Genomic DNA, 21,881 nt, shown 5'->3' on the forward strand with positions numbered 1-21,881 from the left:
TTTTTCCAAACGTTTTGATTTTACATGATACAAATGTTGTTCACTTTTTATTGGATATTCTTCTCTTGAATAATTATTTTGTTGAGTAAAATACATTGTTTTTTGATGATGTGTTGCTTCGTTTGAATTAACATGTGGATAATACGAACGTGTATTTTGTTTATATCTAAAAGCATTTTGAAAATTATGTCCATATAAAACTACATCATTTGATTGTGCACGTTCTATACTATTTTGTCTATTTTGTATATTATAACCATTTCTTTTATAATGTTCGTTTAATCTTTTGGTATATTCAGTTAATCTTTTATTATATTCTGTTAATCTTTTATTATATTCTGTCAATCTTTTATTATAATCATTAATTCTTGTGTCATGATTATCTCTGATATTACCATTTTGTAAATTATTTTTTTTTATTATTTTTTCTAATTCTCGTTGAAAATTTTGTTCATCACATATCGATTTATTATCTTTCATGGTATCACATGGTAACATCATATTGTGAGGGGCCTTTTTTGGATTTTTATAATAATTCGATCGTTCTATTATATGAGGGGGTCTGTAATAAGGGCCCCCCACTGATTCATTTCTCATCGGAAAATTATGTGGATACATATGAGGTCTATGGGGATGATTATCAAACCCATGTGGATAAATATGCGGTCTATGGGGATGATTATCATATCCATGTGGATAGTTATCAAACCCACGTGGATAGTTATCAAACCCATGTGGATAATTATCATATTCTTGTCGATAATTATCACATTCTTGTCGATAATTATCATATTTTTGTGGATAATTATCATATTCTTGTCGATAATTATCACATTCTTGTCGATAATTATCACATTCTTGTCGATAATTATCATATTTTTGTGGATAATTATCAGGTCCATAGCACGTATGATATGTGTCTAGATCATTACAGTGTTTATTATCTTGAGTGTTACATTGTTCAAAATTGTTTGATTTATTATAAGGTACATTATTATTTGGACCATGATAAGGTGATATATTATAAGAAGAATTATCATATGGCAAATTATTATTAGATTGATTATTATATGTGCGTTTTCCATTTTGAGGTTCATCATCTCTTGAATTATTATGAGTATATGAATTTTCTGTTGATACATCAGATGTTAGTGTTTTATGTATTGTTTCTTTGTACATTTTATTTATTCCATTATGTTCACTATCTATATGTTTATCATTTCCCTGTAAGAAATAATTCGTTTCTTCATATTTATTGTCCTGTTTGTTGTTATGTTCAAGATATTGTAAATACTGATAAAAATTTTTATTACATTCTTCTTCATTATTAATAGTTACATTCTCTTTTTTTTTATCAACAACACAAATGGTATCATTAAATTGCTCTCCCTTATCTTTGTATGAAGTATAATCATTCGTATTTACATTATTATAACGATCATTATTTACATAATCACGTAAAGATTTTTGTTCTACTTTAATTTGTAATGTGTCTTTATATTCTGTTAATAACCTGATCTTATTAAAATGTCTATACTTTGTTGATTCATGAAGACTGTTAAGGGTTTTTTTATATGGACCCTACAAAAAGGAAAAAAAATAAATAAAAAGAAATGTAATAAGTAAAGAAAATAAATATAAATAAATAAATAAATATAAATATAAATATAAATATATATATATATATATATATATATATATATATATACACTTATATGCTATTACTTCATTTTTGTCTTTATATTTTTATGTTTTATTATTACCTCGTGCAGACTTTCATATATACAACCAAAAATAATACATATAAAAAAAACAAGTACAAAAAAAATGAAACCTTCACTTTTTATATTTTTCATATTTTTGATATTTTTCATATTTTATATTTCATTTGTTATTTTTCTTGGTTCTATATTTTTAATTCCATTTTTGAATTATTATAATTATATATTATATATAGATATATACAAATATGCAATATAACAAAAAATAAAAATAAAAATATATATAATTATATATATATCGCTCAGTTTTCAAAAAACAAGAAAAAACAAAAACGTTTTTATTTTTCTCCTATAAAAAGTATTTTAAAGGGAATAAAAAAAAAAATACAAAATTTTAATCATAGAATATTACATAACAATATAAACATAAAACCAGTACATATATATTTTTCTTCTATACAAAAAAAATTCATATATAATATTTTTAAAAACATTAATTTTGTTTTATAATATTATGTAATAATATTACAATATATAGAAATAATATATAATTATATAATATAATATGAAGATAAAAAGAAAAAATTATATCATTGGAGTTTTAAAAATTAAATATATTCTTTTTTAAGGGGTAAAATATATTTAAATAATTTTTGGTTCACATCATATATATATATAATATATATACTTTTATTTATTTGATATAAAATAATTTTATAGGTATATTATATATATATATAATATAATATGAACATAAGTATTTTTTTTTTTTTGTATAACGGGTTTTATAATTCTTCTCTACATATTTTAAATCCTTAATGGGCATACGTAATAATAAATAAATGTATATATTATATATATATTATATATTTATAGTATTCTCATATGCATATAACTATTTATATGATATTATTATATTATAAATATTTGATTAAAAAAAAATATAAAAAATATTTACTTTTCAAAATATTATTTAGAATCGTAATAAAATAAATAAATATATGTAATATATATATATATATATATATATTTTTGTTTGTATGTTATTTTTTTATTTTTCAATTTTTTATAAGATATTCATAAGCATATTTGAATCATATTTATTTTATGTAATATAAAAAACTATGATGAATGCATAGAAAAAAAAAAAAAAAAAAAAAAACTATACATATATATATGTATAACCATATAAATAATAATATTTACCATTTTTCTAAAATATGTAAAACAAAAGATCACCTTTTTATATTATTATATAGTTTAATTTTTCTCTTTTTTTTATAAGAGGGCTTATATAAAATAAATCTAAATTATTATTATAAAAGAATTTCTATGAATTTGTGATTATATTTTTTTATAAAAATTAAAAAATGAATTTAAAAAGATCATTGAACATGCACATTATATTAATATATAAAAAAAAAAAAAATATATGTATGTATATATGTATGAATGTATATATACATGTATTTATTTACATATTGTAAAAATAAAATCCTTTGAGGTTATATAATAAAAAGCTTGTGGAATTTACCCTATACCATCTAAAAAATAACATATAAAGAGCAACAAAATTATAAGCTCTGAAAAAAAATTTTCTTTATATTTTTTTTCACTATAATTTACTTTTTTGTAAGACGATCTTCCATCTTCTAAATAAAACATTTGAATGTTATGTGAATGAATGTTGAACTTATTTGTATATTTAGGAAAAGAACGAATGCCATTTTGTTTATCATATAAATATATGTAATCATCATATTGCTCATGTTCCTTATATTCTTCATATTCTTCATACTCTTCATACTCTTCATATTCGTCCTCTTCATTATCGTCATAAGTATAAAATTTGTTATCGTCTAAATAATTCATATAATCTGTCTGGGAACTTGGAAATTGTAATATGAATCCTCTATCTAGAGATATACTAAAAGTTGTATATCTGATTGGGTTGTTGTAATAATAATTGCACAATCGACAATTTAGGTCGCATTCATAATACGGAGTGCACTCTTCATTTGGGATGTTTTTCTCATTTTGTTCATTTTGCCTGATTTGTTCATATTGTTTATCCTCTTCATTTTGGTTATATTTTTCATTTTGCCTGATTTGTTCATATTGTTTATCCTCTTCATTTTGCTCAATTTTTTCATTTTGCCTGATTTGTTCATATTGTTTATCTTTTTCATTTTGTTCATTTTTTTCATTTTGGCTATTTTTTTCATATTGATTATCTTTTTCATTTTTTTCATTTTTTTCATTTTTTTCACTTTTTAGTTGCAAAACGTGGGCATATTGATTTGCTTTTTCATCGACACTAATGTAAGGAGTTTGTGTATAATTTTCAAATTCCATTAACATTGGTAGTTGTAATTTTTCTTTTTGTCCATATTTTTTATGAAAATAATTTAAATATTGTATAAAATTTAAATTACAGCCATCCTCATGATTATATGCGTTATGGTATTTATAATTTTTTTTATATGTTTGATATGATATAGATGTTCTGTCTTTTTGATTTTCCAAAAATTGTTGATATTCTGTTAATACTCTGTGGTTATTAAACTTTTGATAGGTATTTATAATATGATGATTACGGTAATATTGATAAAATGGATACTATAAAAAGAAAAAAAAAAAAAAAAAAAAAAAGGATAAAATATAAAAGAACAAAAATATTTATATGTGAATATATTATTATGTCTACATTTGATATTTATATTATATTATATTATATTATATTATATTATATTATATTATATTATATTATATTATATTATATTATATTATATTATATTATATTATATTATATTATGTTACCTTTTGAAAATTTTGAAATATACAAATGAAAAGTGTAAATAAAAAAAAAGGGTTTCCAAAAGATACGAAAGGTTTATTTTTTATTTTATTTGTTTTTATCCTTTGTTTCTCTTGAAATATATTTTTTTCATTATCATATCTGTTGATATATGTAAGAATATTCTTTAAATTTTTAATATCCATTTTAAAAATATTCTGCACAAGCATAAATTGTATATGAGACTATACTATAAAAGTATGAATCGTGTTTTAAAAAAATGAAGAAAAGTAAAAAAAAAAAAAAAAAAAAATATAATATATGCACACATACATACATATATATAGTGCTATTAATTCAGTTGATAACATATTTTTACTTTTTTTAAAATAAAATAAAATGATACCTACATATTAAATATATGTTTGAGAGAAAAGATAATAAATCTATTTTAATTAGTTATTATTATTGAGAATACATATAACAAGAAAGGAAATATTATATATAAATATTAATAAATAAATAAATAAATATATATATATATATATATATATATATGTGTAATATAAAAATTACTTATTATATAAATAACGGTAAAGAGAATCATTGAACTTTAAAATAAGCATATGCATATATTATTAGTATATATATATTTGATATATTTTATTATATGGTTATTATATAAAAATTTTAATTATATAAATATTATTCACAAATAAATATATTTTATTATGATAATAAATATTTGTTTAGATGTATATGATAATATATAGAAATAAAATTATTAGAACAAATATTATTAATATATACATTATATATATATATATTATGTTTTATAAATATTTGTTCTTTTCCATTTTAAATTAATATATCATAAAAGAATACATTTAATATATTTAAAATAATATTAACAACGTATTTTTATATAAAAAAAAAAAAAATATATATATATATATAGTATGAATGTATAATTATTATATATATGTAATATTTTTTTTTTTTTTTTTTTTTTTTTTTTTTTTGATTTCTATTAAATGATGTTTTATTTAAATAAAAAAAAATATCCTAAATTATACACATTTAAATATAGAAAAAATATTTTTAAGAAAATATAAAAATGATATTCATTTTTTAAACTATTATTATGATAATTACCTAAAAGAAACAAAAAAAAAATATATATTTTTTTTTCTTTAAACTTTAAGGTACTTAAGTAAATCGGCACCAAAGAATAATTTTTTATAAGGTTATTATTATTTGTATGTAATACAATATTAAAAAAAAGCATAAGGCATATTATACATACATATATATATATATATATATATAATAAAATATAATGTCGAATTTTTTTTTGTAGTGATATAGATTAATATTGAAAGAAATTTTTTTTTTTTGAAAAAATCAAGGTTAGACGAAATATACATGCAATGGAAAATAAGTTCAATATATATATATATATATTATATATTATAATTTATGTTTAAATTTATAAAAAGATAAAAATAAGAATAATTAAATAAATATATATTTTAATAATTATTTATTCTTTTTCTTTTTCAGGTTTAATTATATATATTATATATATGTATATATATTTGTACGTAAAATGAAATGTACTCAAAAGTAAATATAAATAAATAAATAAATAAATATATATATATATATATAATTTTTTTTTCTTTTGTACGTAAATATGTGTACGCATTATTATTCTTAAATTTATTTAAGGGAACACTATCATATAGAAACTTGATTAAATTCTACAACCATATTTTTTTTTTTTTTTTTTTTATATTTAAAAGGACTTCTTTTTAATATATAAATAAATGTACAACTGTTTTTTTTTTTTTTTTTTATTTATTTATTTATTTATTTATTTATTTATTTATTTATTTATTTATTTATGTATTAAATATAGAAAAAATATGTCTTGTATTCTTTTTGAGAAACATAAAATATATGATCATTTTGTTTATATATATATATATTTTTTTTTTTTTTTTTTTTTTGGAAATATATAAAAAATGAAAGAATAACATATTTAAAAAAAAACTCATATTATAATAATAATATATATATATATATATATATATATATTTTATTATTCTTTTAAATTAAAAATATAAGTAGAATATAATAATAAAGGATATGCAATTATCATAATAATAATTAATACTATAAAAAAATAAAATGTTCTACTGACAAGAAAAATATTCTCCTTTAAATTTTATCATTTTAATATATTGTAATAAATCAAATAATTAGGTTTGAAAAATTATTAGGGAAAATATTTTAATATTAAATATATACAACCATATTATTTTATTTTATATTATATTATATTATATTATTATTGTTTTTTTTTTTTTTTGTGGTTTCATAAATATATATAATATTATATATATTTTCCCATTCATTGTATAAACATATATCCTTTTATACATAATTAAGGAGGTACATATAAATATATGTATAAAAATAATGTCTATATTTTCGTAATATGAATTATATATTTTCTTTTTTTTTTTTTCTTTTCTTTTGATCGTAATATATAGAAGGCGTGAATGCATTTCGTTGTAGAATTTCAAGATTGGATCAAAGAACCAAAAGATGAAACCATTTCCTCAGATGTTTTTAAACGAAATTTCGAATCAAAGGTAGAAAATGATCTTGAAGAATTAAATAAATTAAGTGAAGATGATTATGAAAAAAATTGTAGACATTTAAATTATTTAATAGATAATATAAGAGAATTATTTTTTAGTTCTAAAAATATTAGAATTCCTGATGTAGCTCGTAAATATTTGTGGGATAATCAAATTGAAGGAAATCTCAAAAAATTAATATCTTCAGAAACAAAATATAAATGTCAAAGGAATCGTATAAATAATCCACAGAAGGATAGAGATTTAAGAATAAAAGTACACGATTATTGTGATGAGAGGGATAAAAGATTAAAAGATTTAACTGGAAAAGGAAGTAGTGAGAAGAGTTGTTATGATTTTATGGTATGGGTAAATCAAAACAAAGACAGCATTACTAGGGATTATAATAATAATATGAGTGGTGTTAGGAGGAGAGCTGGATTTTTTAAAATATCAAATGCATGTGATCTTAATAAATTTGAGAGTCTTTTTCCTCAAATGGATTGTTCATCTAAAATATATGAAAAAGAGGAAGTTTTAAGAGGACCTAAGGATGTGTTAGAAATTCATCAAGGAGGTGATCAAAATACAGTTGGTCAAGAAGACCTTTTAAGTGGTAAAAGGAAAGAAGAAAAGAGTAGAGATAAAGATAAACATAAAGATAAAGAAAAAAAACCTAGTGATATTTCTGAAGAAATTTATGGAATAGGACGCGATATGTCAGAAACTTTTGTTTCTCCTAAAACTCCTGTTGTTGAAGAAGCGGTTCGTGAATATGTTACTAATGATTGTGTTGGTGATACATGTGTTGTTTTTGATTGTACTGAAGGTGAATGTAATTTAATTAAAGGAAGTAGTGATGACGAAGAAGCTGAAAAAGAGAGAGTACCAAGTTCCATTGATTCTTCTGAATCTTATGATGGTTTTAATTCTCTTCCACCAGAAAAAAAAAAGAAGGACGAAGAAACTTCTGTTGATGTTTCATCTACCAAAAAATGTGAGAGAGAAGGATGTGATACAGAACAAATTACGAAACCAAGATCTCAAGAAACTGAGCGAAGGAGAAAAAGACGAAATGTTCCTCTTCATCGTTCTAATAAAGGTCCGAAAAATCAAGGTAAAAAACAACTAATTACTAAATCGATTGATGGAAAAGGATCACATGGTTCTAAAAATGAGGGAACATCCCATTCTGAATCAAGTACTAGTGATAAGAAAACTAGAAAAGGACGTCCCGAATATCCTAAAAAAAATCGTGGTGGTGCTGATAGTGGAGAAGGTAGAAATAAAAAAGATAAAAGAGGAAAAGGAAAACATAGGCTTACTGAATCAGGTGATGAACAGTTGAAAAGAAGAAAAGAAACTATTTCCCCTGAGCCACCTTATCATATGAGAGGTGGTGACTCTTTAACAAAAGATGGAAACGACATGGAAGATAGAGAATTTTCAAGTGGTAATTATTCAGATGAATCCGAAACTAATAGTGATTCCTATCAAGGAGTTCAAGGTACTATTGAAGTAAGACAAGGTGATGATGGTAAAAATAGTATTTTTGGTATTCCATTCCCAAATTTTTTTGATTATACAGATTTTAATTTATCTGATTTTTCTCTGTCTAATATTCCATATCCTACTATCCATATACCTTTTTTCCCTCGATCTCCGCGTATTTACAAAGGGTTATATGGTGGAATTAGTAGAGTACGGCCAAACCCTACTCACATAAACATAGATACATACAAAGCTGTTGATTCGGTAAGTGAGCTTGTCAATAGGTTAAGAGATAAAGCAGATTCTAAAGAAAAAAAAAGGGATAAACCTGATACTTGTGGTGATGTAGGACGCGATGAATCTGATCGTCCTGGTGAACAAGAAGATGTTAATAGAAGAGGAAATGGAGATAAAAAAGACGAAGCTGAAAGGACAAAAGAAAGTAAAGATTCAACAGGGAGACATTCTGATACAGGAGAGGGTACTATAAGAAGTTCCGATTCGAGTGATGCTTCAACAGAGGATAGTAGTAAAACATCTGGTAGAACAAATGAAGATGGTGATCTTTCTAAAGGTAATGAAATTCCCCCTGTATCTGAACCGATGATGAGTCAAGTGTTAAGTATGAATTCAGTTGAAACTTTGGCGTCATTACCTGAAGGTAAAATTATAGCAGCACCTCAATATTCCCATCTTGCTCAAACGATGAATGACATTGGGGTATCGGTACAAGGTGATTCTGCAATTGAACAACAACAAGGAAAAGGTCCTACAACATCAGGTCCTACAACATCAGGTCCTACAAGAGTAGGTCCTACAAGTGCAGATCCTACAAATGAAGTTGGTACAAGTACAAGTCGTGCAAGAAGGTCAATTCAAGATCCATATCCAAAAGAATTTTCAACAGCTACAACAAAAGGTAATAATTATAATACCCATTTTATCAATAAAACAAATCAAAGTTCTTCTTCATTCTTTGATTTTTCATCACTTACAAAAAATATTTTAATTTCTTTAGCAATATTTGGAGTTATATTTCTTTTCATTTTTTCTAATAAGGTAAAAAAAGAAAAAAAAAAAAAAAAAAAAAAAATAAATATACATACATATATATATATATATATATATTTATTTATTTATTTATAGCATAGATCCTTGGGAATGTTTAACAAGAAAAAGAAGAAAAGAAGTAGAAAATCTATACTAATAAAAGAGGATAATATGAATTCGATGATGTTAGAAAGATATGAAGATATTGATGAGGAACAAAATGAAAAAAAAAATATATATGAAGAAGAACATGAAGATGATGAAAATGATGATAAATTAAATGACGATGATTGTGATGACATTGAATTTAATAAAAGTGGAATGATTTGACCGTATGGGAAAGAAGAGGACGATGTTTACAAAATAGAAGATCAGCTTGAATGGGTTGATAATGAAAAAATAGAAAACGAAAAAAGTAAATATATAAATGTGGAACGTACATATGATTATAATAATATGTATGATGATAAATATATAAATGTGGAGCATACAAGTGACGAACATACATATGATTATAATAATATGTATGATGATAAACATATAAAAAGTGTCGATGTGAAGAGAAGAATAAAAGAAAAGAAAGAAATAAGGAAGTGGAAAACTATAATAGAGATTCAAATGGCTGTCATTGAAGAGATACACAATGAAAAATGGGAAATGAACAAGGAAGACTTTTTATTTATATGTATAAACGAATTTGTAAATGACAAAGATAGGAAATGTTTATATAACAAAGAGGACGATTTCGATAGTACAAAAGTTATGATAAAGGGACAAAATTTTTTATGGAATAGATGGATGGAAATACAAACATATATTTTAGATAAATATAAAGAAGAAGAACCATTTGAATATTTAAAAAATGATTGGAAGAGAGAAGAAGATGAATATATGAAAAAAATATACAAAGAGTTGTTGATTAGTTTGAGGGGTGATACTTATTACATGTCCCAAAAACAGAAAATTATTTGGAGAAGGTGGGTAGCGAAACATCCATATAGAATACGAGAAAAAAAGATTGATGAATGGTTTGATAAATTATTTGAAGAAATAAATAAAAATGGAATAATAAGTGATGATGTGATAGATATATTATTAAATGATTATAAAGAAAATGTTGAAAATGTTCAACACATTTATGATATGATTGAAAAAAGAAAAAAATTAAAATTAATTTTGTGGATACAAATCTATATGTATGTTTGGGAAGAAGTAGAAAAGGATTATGGTATAGAAAAGAAAGAGACATATGTGGATACATTGATCGAACATATAAAAGATAAAGAATATATAATAGATGTTGTTCAGGATATAAAGAAAGATATTCATACGTTACCTCTAAATACATTTTCATGTAAATGGAAAAAGGAAAAATGGTTTGAAGAATTAAAAAATGATTGGAAGGTAGAAGAAAATAAAAGATTGAATTGTGATTCATTAAAAAATAATAAAGATATATATAAAGAATTAATAAAAAAATCTGCGACATATATAGAGAACAATATATTACACGAACTATGGGGAGATATAAATTTTAAATGGATAGATGAGGACAATGAAAAAGATTGGTTAAAGGTAACACAAAATCATAGGAAAGATGAAAAAAATATTATATATATGAATAAGAAAAAGAATACAAATATATTTATAAATAAAAATATTAAGAAAGAGGAAAATAAAATGAAATGTTATGAGAAAAAATGTATTTTTGGTAATATGAGTTTACAAGGGAACACAGAAGATTATCATGAACATAATTTTTTAGACATACATAAAGGGGATGATACTTACAATATTTTTAATAATGATTTGGTAGTGGAAGATATAAATAGAAAAATAAAAAATGTAAGTAGAAAAAAAAAAAGATATAAATAGAAAACAAAAAGATGAAAGTAGAAAAAAAAAAGATATAAATAGAAAAAAAAAAGATATAAATAGAAAAAATGACGAAATACATATTTCGTTGAACCAACATAATAATGAGTGGATACAAGTTATTAAACTACATTTACATTTAATAGACGAATGTAAAAAAGAAGAATGGGAAAAAAATAAATATGACTTTTTAGAAATATGCATACAGGAATATATAAAAAATGAGAATAAAGATAATAATAGTAGGAACTTTTTAGAGGATGAGATTTTTAGTATGGACAAAAATACGATGTGGGATACATTTATAGAGGCACACAGATATATATTAGAAAAGTGGAAAAGAGAAGAATGGTTTCATAATTTAAAAAATGAATGGAATGTCGAAGTATTGAATTATTTGAATTCATCAGAAAATAAAAATGATGAAAAAAGCATTTGTATGATTGAAAAAGAAAAAAATATTTTCAGAAAATGGATTAATAAAAATAAAGAAGAATTAAACGATTGTTATGAAGATGAAAAGAATCCTTTTTTAGAAGAAGATATAAAAATAAAAAAAAAAAATTATAAGTTAATTGCATGGATACAAATACATATGATGATATTAGAAAGATTAAAAGAAGATGAATGTATATCAAACAAACATTTATTTATTGATGTATGTATAGAATTAATAAAAAAAGGGCATTTATGTAAAAATAATGTAATAATAATACAAATGTTAAATAAATTAAAAAGTGATATGTATAATTCATCCTTATAGTTGTTATCGCAAGAAAATGATGATAAAAAAAAAAAAGAGTGGTATAAAAAATTAAAGAAATATTGGAGGGATAAGGCAAGTACCTATTTTAATTTCTTAAGACAAAAAGATAATGATGAAAGCATTCATCATATAATAAAACAATCCATGATAAATGTTTATGACAATATGTTTATAAAAAATTATGATGATCAAAAATTTCAGTGGATTGATGAGGATAACGAAAAGGATTGGTTAAAATGTGTAAATGTAAAGAAGGAAGAAATATTCAGTCATAATATATGTGAATATAAACATTTGAAGGATATAAAAAAGGATGAACAACATGAGACGTCTTTCTTACTAAGTAATAATAAAACTATTGTGGAGAAACAACAAGATGATGATATAGATATATCGAAAAGTGAATTACCAATGTGTAATAAAATATTGATAGAAAATAAAATGAGCATATTAAGGGACATTTATAAAACAAAAGAAATCTTGACATTTTATTCGGAAGAAATGTAACTATTAAGAATAAAGAAATATGTAATTGTATTTAATATTTATAAAATTATTGTATATAATGATATTAACAAAATTGCATTTTATAAATGGTCTACGTGTATGATTAAAAATATGGTTACATTTTATTTTGTACATAAAAATTTTTATTTATGTGCATATATTAAAAAATAAGAAAAGGAAATATGATCATAAATAATTAATCGTAGATATTTAATCATTAATATTTAATCATTCATAATTAATCGTAGATATTTAATCATTATTATTTAATCATTCCTATTTAATCATTCCTATTTAATCATTATTATTTAATTTTTTTTTGTATTTTTTAAAACATAATCCATATGTTTTGTTTAGTTTATTATTTTAACATATTTATTTTATTTTATTTTGTCTTGTCTTGTTTTGTCTTGTTTTGTTTTGTTTTGTTTTGTTTTGTTTTGTTTTGTTTTATATTTATTTATTTATTTTTTTTCTCCTGTCTAATGTTTTTAATGAATAAGTTTATTCAAGTTACAACAATTTGTGAATTTTACAAAAAGGAATATATATATATATATATATATATATATAAATATATGAAGGTTCTTATATATTATTGTAAGTTTATTAAATATGAAGGTAGATCAAAGTATATATCATAAACATATAAAAATAAATATATCATTATAAAAAGGTTTTATTGTAGTGTATTTTATATGCTACGTTTTATTTTTATGTATGCACATATTATATTTAATTATTCCTATATATCTTTATATATATATATATATATATATATTATAAATCTAATCCTTTTGTAAGAAATGTATATGTACAATAAGCATTACTACAACAACATGTTTATAAATAAAAAGAAACATTTTTGTATATTTTATTAGAATTTCTAAATGAATAGAAAAATGAAAAAGTATTTTTATGTAAACATATACATATATATATATATATATATATATATAATAAATCGTTTATGTAACGTTTTAATTATTATTCATTTATAATATAACCATATATATCGTAATTAAATATATTTTGGCTAGCTACTTAAAATAATTATGAATTGTACAGGTTTTTTTTTTTTTTTTTTTTTTTTTTCAAGATATATATTATATATATATATATATACATATATATATATTATCAATATCAAAAATGTGAATATATAAATATATATATAGTACGAATTATAAAAAATATTGATTAATGATAGGAAAATAAGAAGAATAAATTTTTAAAAGCATAAAAAATTTTGGAAGCACTAATAAAAATATAAAATTAAATTTATTTTTTTTTTTTTTTTTTTTTTTTTTTTCTTTAATTTATATGTAAAAAATTATATATTTTTTTTATAGATAAAATATTATATTAATTATATATTATTATAAATATATATATGAAAAAAATATTTTATAATAATTATATATATATATATATATATATATATATATTTTTTTTTTATTATTTTATATAAAATCACATGTCCTATACTACAATTAGTATTTTCTTTTAATATTTAAAAATAAATATAAGGTAAAATATAATAATATGCTCAAAACATTTATAGGGTTCAACATTAAAAAAAAAAAAAATATTAACATCAACATGAAATAAATAAATACATATATAATATATATATATTATATATATATATATAATATTAAAAAAAAAAAAAAAAAGGTATTTTTAAAATATTATATATATATATATATATATATATATATATATATATATATATATATTTTAGTTTATATTATAATAAATATATATTTGGATAGGTTTTATTTATTATTCCTTTTATTATATATGTCATCTTTATATTATATAATTACATATAATATTTTAAGGACTTTTATAAAACTGTGTTTTTGTTGTACCTTTTTTTTTTTTTTTTTTTTTTCTTTTAATAAAAATAGGATGGTAAAAAAAAAATAAAAAATAAAAAAAATAAAGAAAAGAAGAAAAAAAATAATAATTATATGTTATTATATATATATATATATATATATTATATATATATAGGGAAAACATTTTGTAAATTTATTAATATTTTTGATTTTTTTTTTTTATAAATTATCTTTTAATTTATATATATATAAAATATAATATAATATATATATTTTTTTTTGTTACCCTATGTTATAATAATTCAATGACAAAATTGTATGGATTTTTATAAAGAATATTATTTTTTATAATTATATTTTTAAGTTCCTATTATTATGAAATATATTTTTTTATAAATAACATATTAAGTAATTCATTTGTTAATTTTATGATTATTTCCTTGTTTCTTTGTTTTATTGATTTATTGATTTATTAATTTGTTGATTTATTGATTTATTGTTTTATTTGTTTTGTTATGTTTTAATTTAATTTTTTTTTTGAAAGCTAGAAAGAATAATAATTAATCTATACTATACTATTGTATTCTATTTTATTCTATTCTATTTATTTGTTTTTTTTTTTCAAAAAAAAAATATTTTTTGTTTATATAATATCATAAAATAAAAAAGGAAAATAAAAAGAAAATAAAAAGGAAAATAAAAAGAAAATAAAAAGGAAAATAAAAAGGAAAATAAAAAGAAAATAAAAAGAAAATAAAAAGGAAAATAAAAAGGAAAACAAAAAGAAAATAAAAAGAAAATAAAAAGAAAATAAAAAGAAAATAAAAAAATACATATACATACATACATACAATATATTATATATATATGGTATATGTTATATGAATTTTATTTTATATTTTTTATTTTGTTCTCTTCTTTTTATTTATGTCGGCACAAAAATTGTGAATTTATTTTATAGTACACCTAATAATATATCTTATATATATATATATATATATGTATGACTAGATAATAATACATATAAAATATCTATAAAAAAAAAAAAAAAAAAAAAAAAAAAAAAAAAAAAGACTTATTGAACTGCGGTTATATTATAAAGTATAAATGGCAACCTTAAGGAAAAGCTATGTACCAGAAATTTTATATTTTTCCAAATTTTTTATGAACGCATGTTTTATTTCCCTTTTAATAATTACAGTGAATTGTTTTAATTATGTAAGATGATAAATAAAAAATAAAAATATAAGAAGAAAAAAACATTTTTTATATTTTATGTAATATATATTATATGTAAAATAAAAAAAAAAAAAAAAAAAAAAAAGTAGAAAAAAATACAACAAAAGTTATAATTTATTTTGACCTTTATACTAAATATGTATATATGTATGTATATTTATATATATATGTTTACATTTATTTATTTGTTTAATTTATAAATGACAGGAAAACTTTGTATGTAAGGATAAAGGAATATATAATGAAAAGATAGTGATAAGATATAAACGATGTTTAGCAGAAGGTAATAAAAATTTCTTTTTTAATAAGGACAATGGGGTTTTTGGAAAATCATCAATGGTAATATAAAGAAAGATAAAAAAAAAAAAAAAAAATACACGACAAGCACATATATATATAATATGTATAAATATGTATAAATATATATATATGTATGTTTTATTTTTTGTTTGTTTAGGATTATTATACTTTATTGGGAGTTGATAAAGGGTGCTCAGAAGACGATTTAAGAAGAGCATATTTAAAGCTAGCCATGAAATGGCATCCTGATAAACATGTTAACAAAGGATCCAAAGTAGAAGCAGAAGAAAAGTTTAAAAATATTTGTGAAGCTTATAGTGTTTTGTCAGATAACGAGAAAAGAGTAAAATATGATTTATTTGGAATGGATGCTTTAAAACAATCAGGATTTAATAGTTCAAATTTTCAAGGAAATATTTCAATTAATCCGTTAGAAGTATTTACAAAAGCTTATAGTTTTTATAATAAATATTTTTCAAAATCTAGTGGTGCTGGAAATCATAATATATTTACTCATATTAAAAATTTATACCCTTTGAGGAATGACTTTTCAGAAGGTATACATATGTAGTTTGTGTGCGAGTTGGTACATGTTTTTTACTTTTTATGATAAATGTGAACATATATATATATATATATATATATATATATATGTATTTTATTTTTTTTATTTTTTTATTTTTTTATTTTTTTTTTTTTATTTTATTTTTTTATTTTATTATTTTATTATTTTATTATTTTTTTATTTTATTTTATTTTATTTTTTTTTTTTTAGATGAGAGCAGTTATAATGACGTGGAAGAATATGAAGTACCCCTTTACGTTACATTAGAAGATTTATACAACGGGTGCACAAAAACATTAAAAGTAACAAGAAAGAGATATGATGGATGCTACTTGTATTATGAGGATTATTTTATAAATGTCGATATAAAACAAGGATGGAATAATGGGACGAAGATTACTTTCCATGGGGAAGGTGACCAGAGTTCTCCCGATTCTTATCCTGGTGATTTAGTTTTAGTATTACAAACAAAAAAGCATAGTAAATTTGTAAGAAAGTCTCGAGATTTATATTATAGGCATATAATAACCTTAGAGCAATCATTAACAGGATTTGATTTTGTTATAAAATCATTAGATAATAGAGATATACATATACAAATAGATGAGGTGGTAAAACCTGACACAAAGAAGGTTATAAAAAATGAAGGAATGCCTTACTCAAGAGATCCAAGTATTAGAGGAAATTTGATTGTTGAATTTGATATTATATATCCTAATACAATAAAAAAGGAGCAAAAAAAATTGATAAAAGAGATATTTAAAGAGAGTTATTAAAAAAAATAAAACACATACATATATGTATATATATATATATATATATATATATATATATATATATATGTTGTAAAAGAGTAAAAAGAAAAAAATTTAATTAAATGAAATTTTTGAATTAAATATATCAACTAATTTGATATATGAATTTATTATGATTTGCATACATATATACTAATTCGTTCATATGTATATCTTTCTTTTCTTTTCTTTTTTTTTTTTTAATATCTTTCTATTTTTGTTTAATTTTATGTACCTTAAAACATTTTTAAAGGTAATCCTACATACAATGATACATACATATATATATATATATATATATATATATGTATATATAATATTTTTTAATATATAATTAATTTTTTTGTAAATTTTTTTTTTTTTTTCCCCATTTATCTTAAGCATGCCATGGTTTTAGATATTCATATTTGATGTAATAATAAACAAAGTAATTAATTTATGTTTTGTGTATATATTTCCTTTGTGATAATTTTATATAAATAAATAAATAAATATATATATATGTATATATATATATTTTTTTTTTTTTTTTTTTTTTTTTTTGTATTATTTTAGACATTATTAGGAAAAAATAAGATAATCTATGAATAATTAAAAATCGTTATTTTTTAAATATTATTTTGAATATATATATACAAAATATATTATTATTGATTGTAGTAATTCAGGATAATACCAATAATGTTTGTAATAATAATAATATTTTATTATTATTATATTATATAATTATATTTATTTTTTTTATATCATATATATAATATGTATAATATTATATATATATATATATGTATATATATCCTTAGGACTATTGCTTACAGATCCTTAAGAATATTTAATTAATCATTACATTTATTATTTATTATAAGTTTAAATATTTATTATCATAACATAAAAAAATATATATACACATATATTTATTTAATAATAATATTTTATTATAACAAAATGGATTATATGTATATATATATATATATATATATATATAAAATTTATGATATATTTAATAGTGCACTAATTAAAATTATTATTATTTTTATTTTATTTTATTTTATTTTTTATTTATTTATTTTTATTTTATTTTTTTTTTTTATATTATTTATATGCTTATATTACATTAGGCTTACACATAAATATTAGATGAGGTATATTTACACCTCTCCCTATCTTCCCCAAAAAAAAAAAAAAAAAGAAAAAAAAAAAAAACATTATAATTTTATAATATTTATAAATATTTACACATTTGAGAAATATTAATTATTTAAATTAATTTACTTTTTATTATTATTTATTTATTTATTTATTTTTATTTCAAGATATAATCTTATATATTAAGAAAAGAAAGAAAAAAATAAAAAAATAAAATAATGTGTAATATATAAGAGAATTAAGGAATTATAAAGGCAAGTAATTAAATGAATAGATTTATATATTTTCCATAAGAATTACACACAGAAAGGATAAGTATATATACATACGTATATATATATATATATATATATATATATATATATATATATATGTATATATATTTAATTATTTTCATGTGTTAAATATATAAAAATATATTATCTTATTAATCAAAATGAAAGATCTCATAAAAATAAGTATACGAAATGGGGATATGTATTTTTAAATATTAAATATAACAAGAAAAAAAAAAAAAAATAAATAACATATATATAAATGAATATGAATCTTTTAATTATTGTTCTTTTTTTCTTTTTTTTTTTTATCTTTTTTTTTTTCATATAATATACAAAAAAATATATATTTATATGTAGTAGCGCCTAGGTTACATTAAAAATATAAGGACCGTGCCACGAATAATATTTGGACATATCAATATATATATATATATATATATATATATATTTTAAATAATAAAAACCAATTCGTATTAAGAACATGATATGTAAAAATAATAATAATAATTATTATAAATAAATACATACATTAATGTATTTATTTATGTATGTGTATATATATATTTCCCCATGATATACCTATACATATATATATATATATATTTATATTTATGACATATAATATAAAAGGAATGTCATCTTTTCGTTTTTATAATAAAAGGATATACATGAAATGAATAATAAAAAAAGCGATTGTTATTAAAAATATTATGTGTTAATTAAAGTTGTTATTACATATGAAAGAAAGAAACACATATATCTATGTATATATTATATGCATGTATAGATCGTTGATTTTTTTTTTTTTTTTTTTTTTTTTAATTATAATATTATTAATAAAAAATAGCCCCATGTATATGATGATATATATGTAAGTAATATATATATATAATATATTACTTGGTGTAAATAATCGGTGTCAATATTTAGATATGTACTAAGGAGTGCTATATAAATATATATATATATATATATTTATTTATTTATTATTATTTGTAAACTTATGAATAATACAAGTAGAATCCTCAATTGTTAGGTCATCTAAGGTTTATATAAATATATATTTATATATATATAATATTGCACATCTTGTATATATTTATATTTATATTTTTATTTAATTCGACTTATATTATTAAATCGTTCTAACGGTTTCATTTAAAAGTATATATAACTTAAACGTGTTGCTACTATGTGTTATAAATATAAATATATATATATATATATTTATTTATTTATTTATTTGTATTATTTTATATATATCTATATATTAATAAGTAAGAAGAAATATATAAATGTATACAAATTAAAGGAATAATGTTTAATATAAAGTATGTTAGTGCACTTTTTTTTTTTTTTTTTTTTTTTTTTTTTATTATTATAAACATGACGACAATAATAATAATAATAATAATAATAATAATAAAACGTTATACATACATATATATATGTATTTGTATTTGTATATGCATTTATATTTATATTTATATGTTTTAATATAATTATTATATATATATATATATAAAAGAAACAACCATACAATGAAAAGAAAAGAAAAGAATCACATATGCCAACCCATTATAATAAATATTTAATATCTTATCGTAAACATATGTAATAATATACATATATATTTTAAATTATTGTAATTATGTTCATTTAATATTAGAAACAATCTAATATACAAAGCATGTATATGTATATAATAATAGTCAAATTATTTAAAACGAAAAAAAAAAAAAAAAAATTAAAAATGTAACATGTATATATTATATATTATATTTATTTATTTATTTATTTGTAAATTCATATATTTATAATATTGCGATTATTTTTAATATTTTAATTAGTTCATTTTATTCTTATTTTTTAATATTTATACATGCATGCTAATTACTATATATATTAGGTCAGATAATAAAATCCATGGTTAAATTATTTTTACAATGATATTATTTATTTTTGTAAACAATAAGGTTGATAAAAGGGATAAATAATTGTTATACATATATATACATATATATATATTAATAGTATTATATAATTTATATTAAATAAGATATAATTATTATTACGTTAAAATGGATAATACAATAAGGATAAAAGAATTTTTTTTTTTTTTGATGTGGTATTTATAATATTGGTTGTAGGGATAAATGAGGATATTAAGATAAGGGATGAACATTTTAAAAATTTATATGAACATACATACATATATATATACATATATATGTTAACATTTTAGAACATCAAACTTTAATAAAACAAATATAAAAATATAAAAATATAAAAATGTAAAAATAAATAAATAAATAAATATATATATATATGTATATATGTATGGATATTATGTGGATACATATTTATTATATTCAAAAAATATAAAAAATAAAAATGAAAAGATAATCAATTACTTATGTAATATAACAACATTTTACATAATTATCTTCTTTATAATTTACTCTAAGGTATTATTATAATTTCTCTTTTTTTTTTTTTTTTTTTTTTTTTTTTTGTGGTCGACATTTTTTATATATGAGGATTCAATATATTATGACATAATATATATATATATATATATATATATGTATACACCTTTTATTTTTATATTTGTAAGAAAACAAAAAAAGCATACAATAAATATGGTGCATTTTATGTAACCGTTTAATTATACATATTATTTATGTATGCATGCGGCGAAATGGGCTTGTCACATAATACTTATTGTATATATAATAAATATATTATTTTTATTATTTATTTTTATTATTATTATTATTATTATTATTATTTTTTTTTTTTTTAACCTCCTCATAATAATAATATAATGGCATTAATATATCTTGAATGGTATGACGTA

General features: G+C 19.2%; 3 protein-coding genes and 1 pseudogene across 3 annotated transcripts in view, besides 1 other annotated feature; 2 read left to right on the forward strand and 2 right to left on the reverse strand.

Annotated features, from left to right (window-relative positions):
• Positions 1-1,874, reverse strand: part of PF3D7_0113300 (Plasmodium exported protein (hyp1), unknown function) — a gene marked incomplete at both ends in the record, with an annotated part of 1,937 nt that extends 63 nt beyond the window's left edge. Inside the window, 2 exons of the mRNA XM_001351020.3 lie at positions 1-1,581; positions 1,764-1,874. The exon at positions 1-1,581 is cut by the window's left edge and continues 63 nt beyond it. Of these exons, the coding sequence (XP_001351056.1) occupies positions 1-1,581; positions 1,764-1,874 (1,692 nt within the window). The remainder of the gene's footprint in view (positions 1,582-1,763) is intronic.
• A 1,377-nt stretch (positions 1,875-3,251) lies between these two features.
• On the reverse strand, positions 3,252-4,748 carry PF3D7_0113400 (Plasmodium exported protein, unknown function; the record flags this gene model as incomplete). The annotated part of the gene is made up of 2 exons (XM_001351021.1): positions 3,252-4,340; positions 4,542-4,748. 2 exons carry the CDS (start codon positions 4,746-4,748, stop codon positions 3,252-3,254), a joined length of 1,296 nt encoding a protein of 431 aa, XP_001351057.1.
• A 2,337-nt stretch (positions 4,749-7,085) lies between these two features.
• PF3D7_0113600 lies at positions 7,086-12,855 on the forward strand (annotated as a pseudogene).
• Positions 7,086-12,855: a sequence feature (surface-associated interspersed protein 1.2 (SURFIN 1.2), pseudogene).
• Positions 12,856-15,806: 2,951 nt separating this feature from the next.
• Positions 15,807-17,579, forward strand: PF3D7_0113700 (heat shock protein 40, type II; the record flags this gene model as incomplete). The annotated part of the gene is made up of 4 exons (XM_001351026.1): positions 15,807-15,917; positions 16,146-16,277; positions 16,396-16,795; positions 17,014-17,579. The coding sequence occupies 4 exons, from the start codon at positions 15,807-15,809 to the stop codon at positions 17,577-17,579; spliced, it is 1,209 nt and encodes a 402-aa protein (XP_001351062.1).
• Between the last annotated feature and the right edge of the window lie 4,302 nt (positions 17,580-21,881).

Source organism: Plasmodium falciparum (genome assembly GCF_000002765.6).
Source record: "Plasmodium falciparum 3D7 genome assembly, chromosome: 1".
NCBI classification, from domain to species: Eukaryota; Apicomplexa; class Aconoidasida; order Haemosporida; family Plasmodiidae; genus Plasmodium; species Plasmodium falciparum.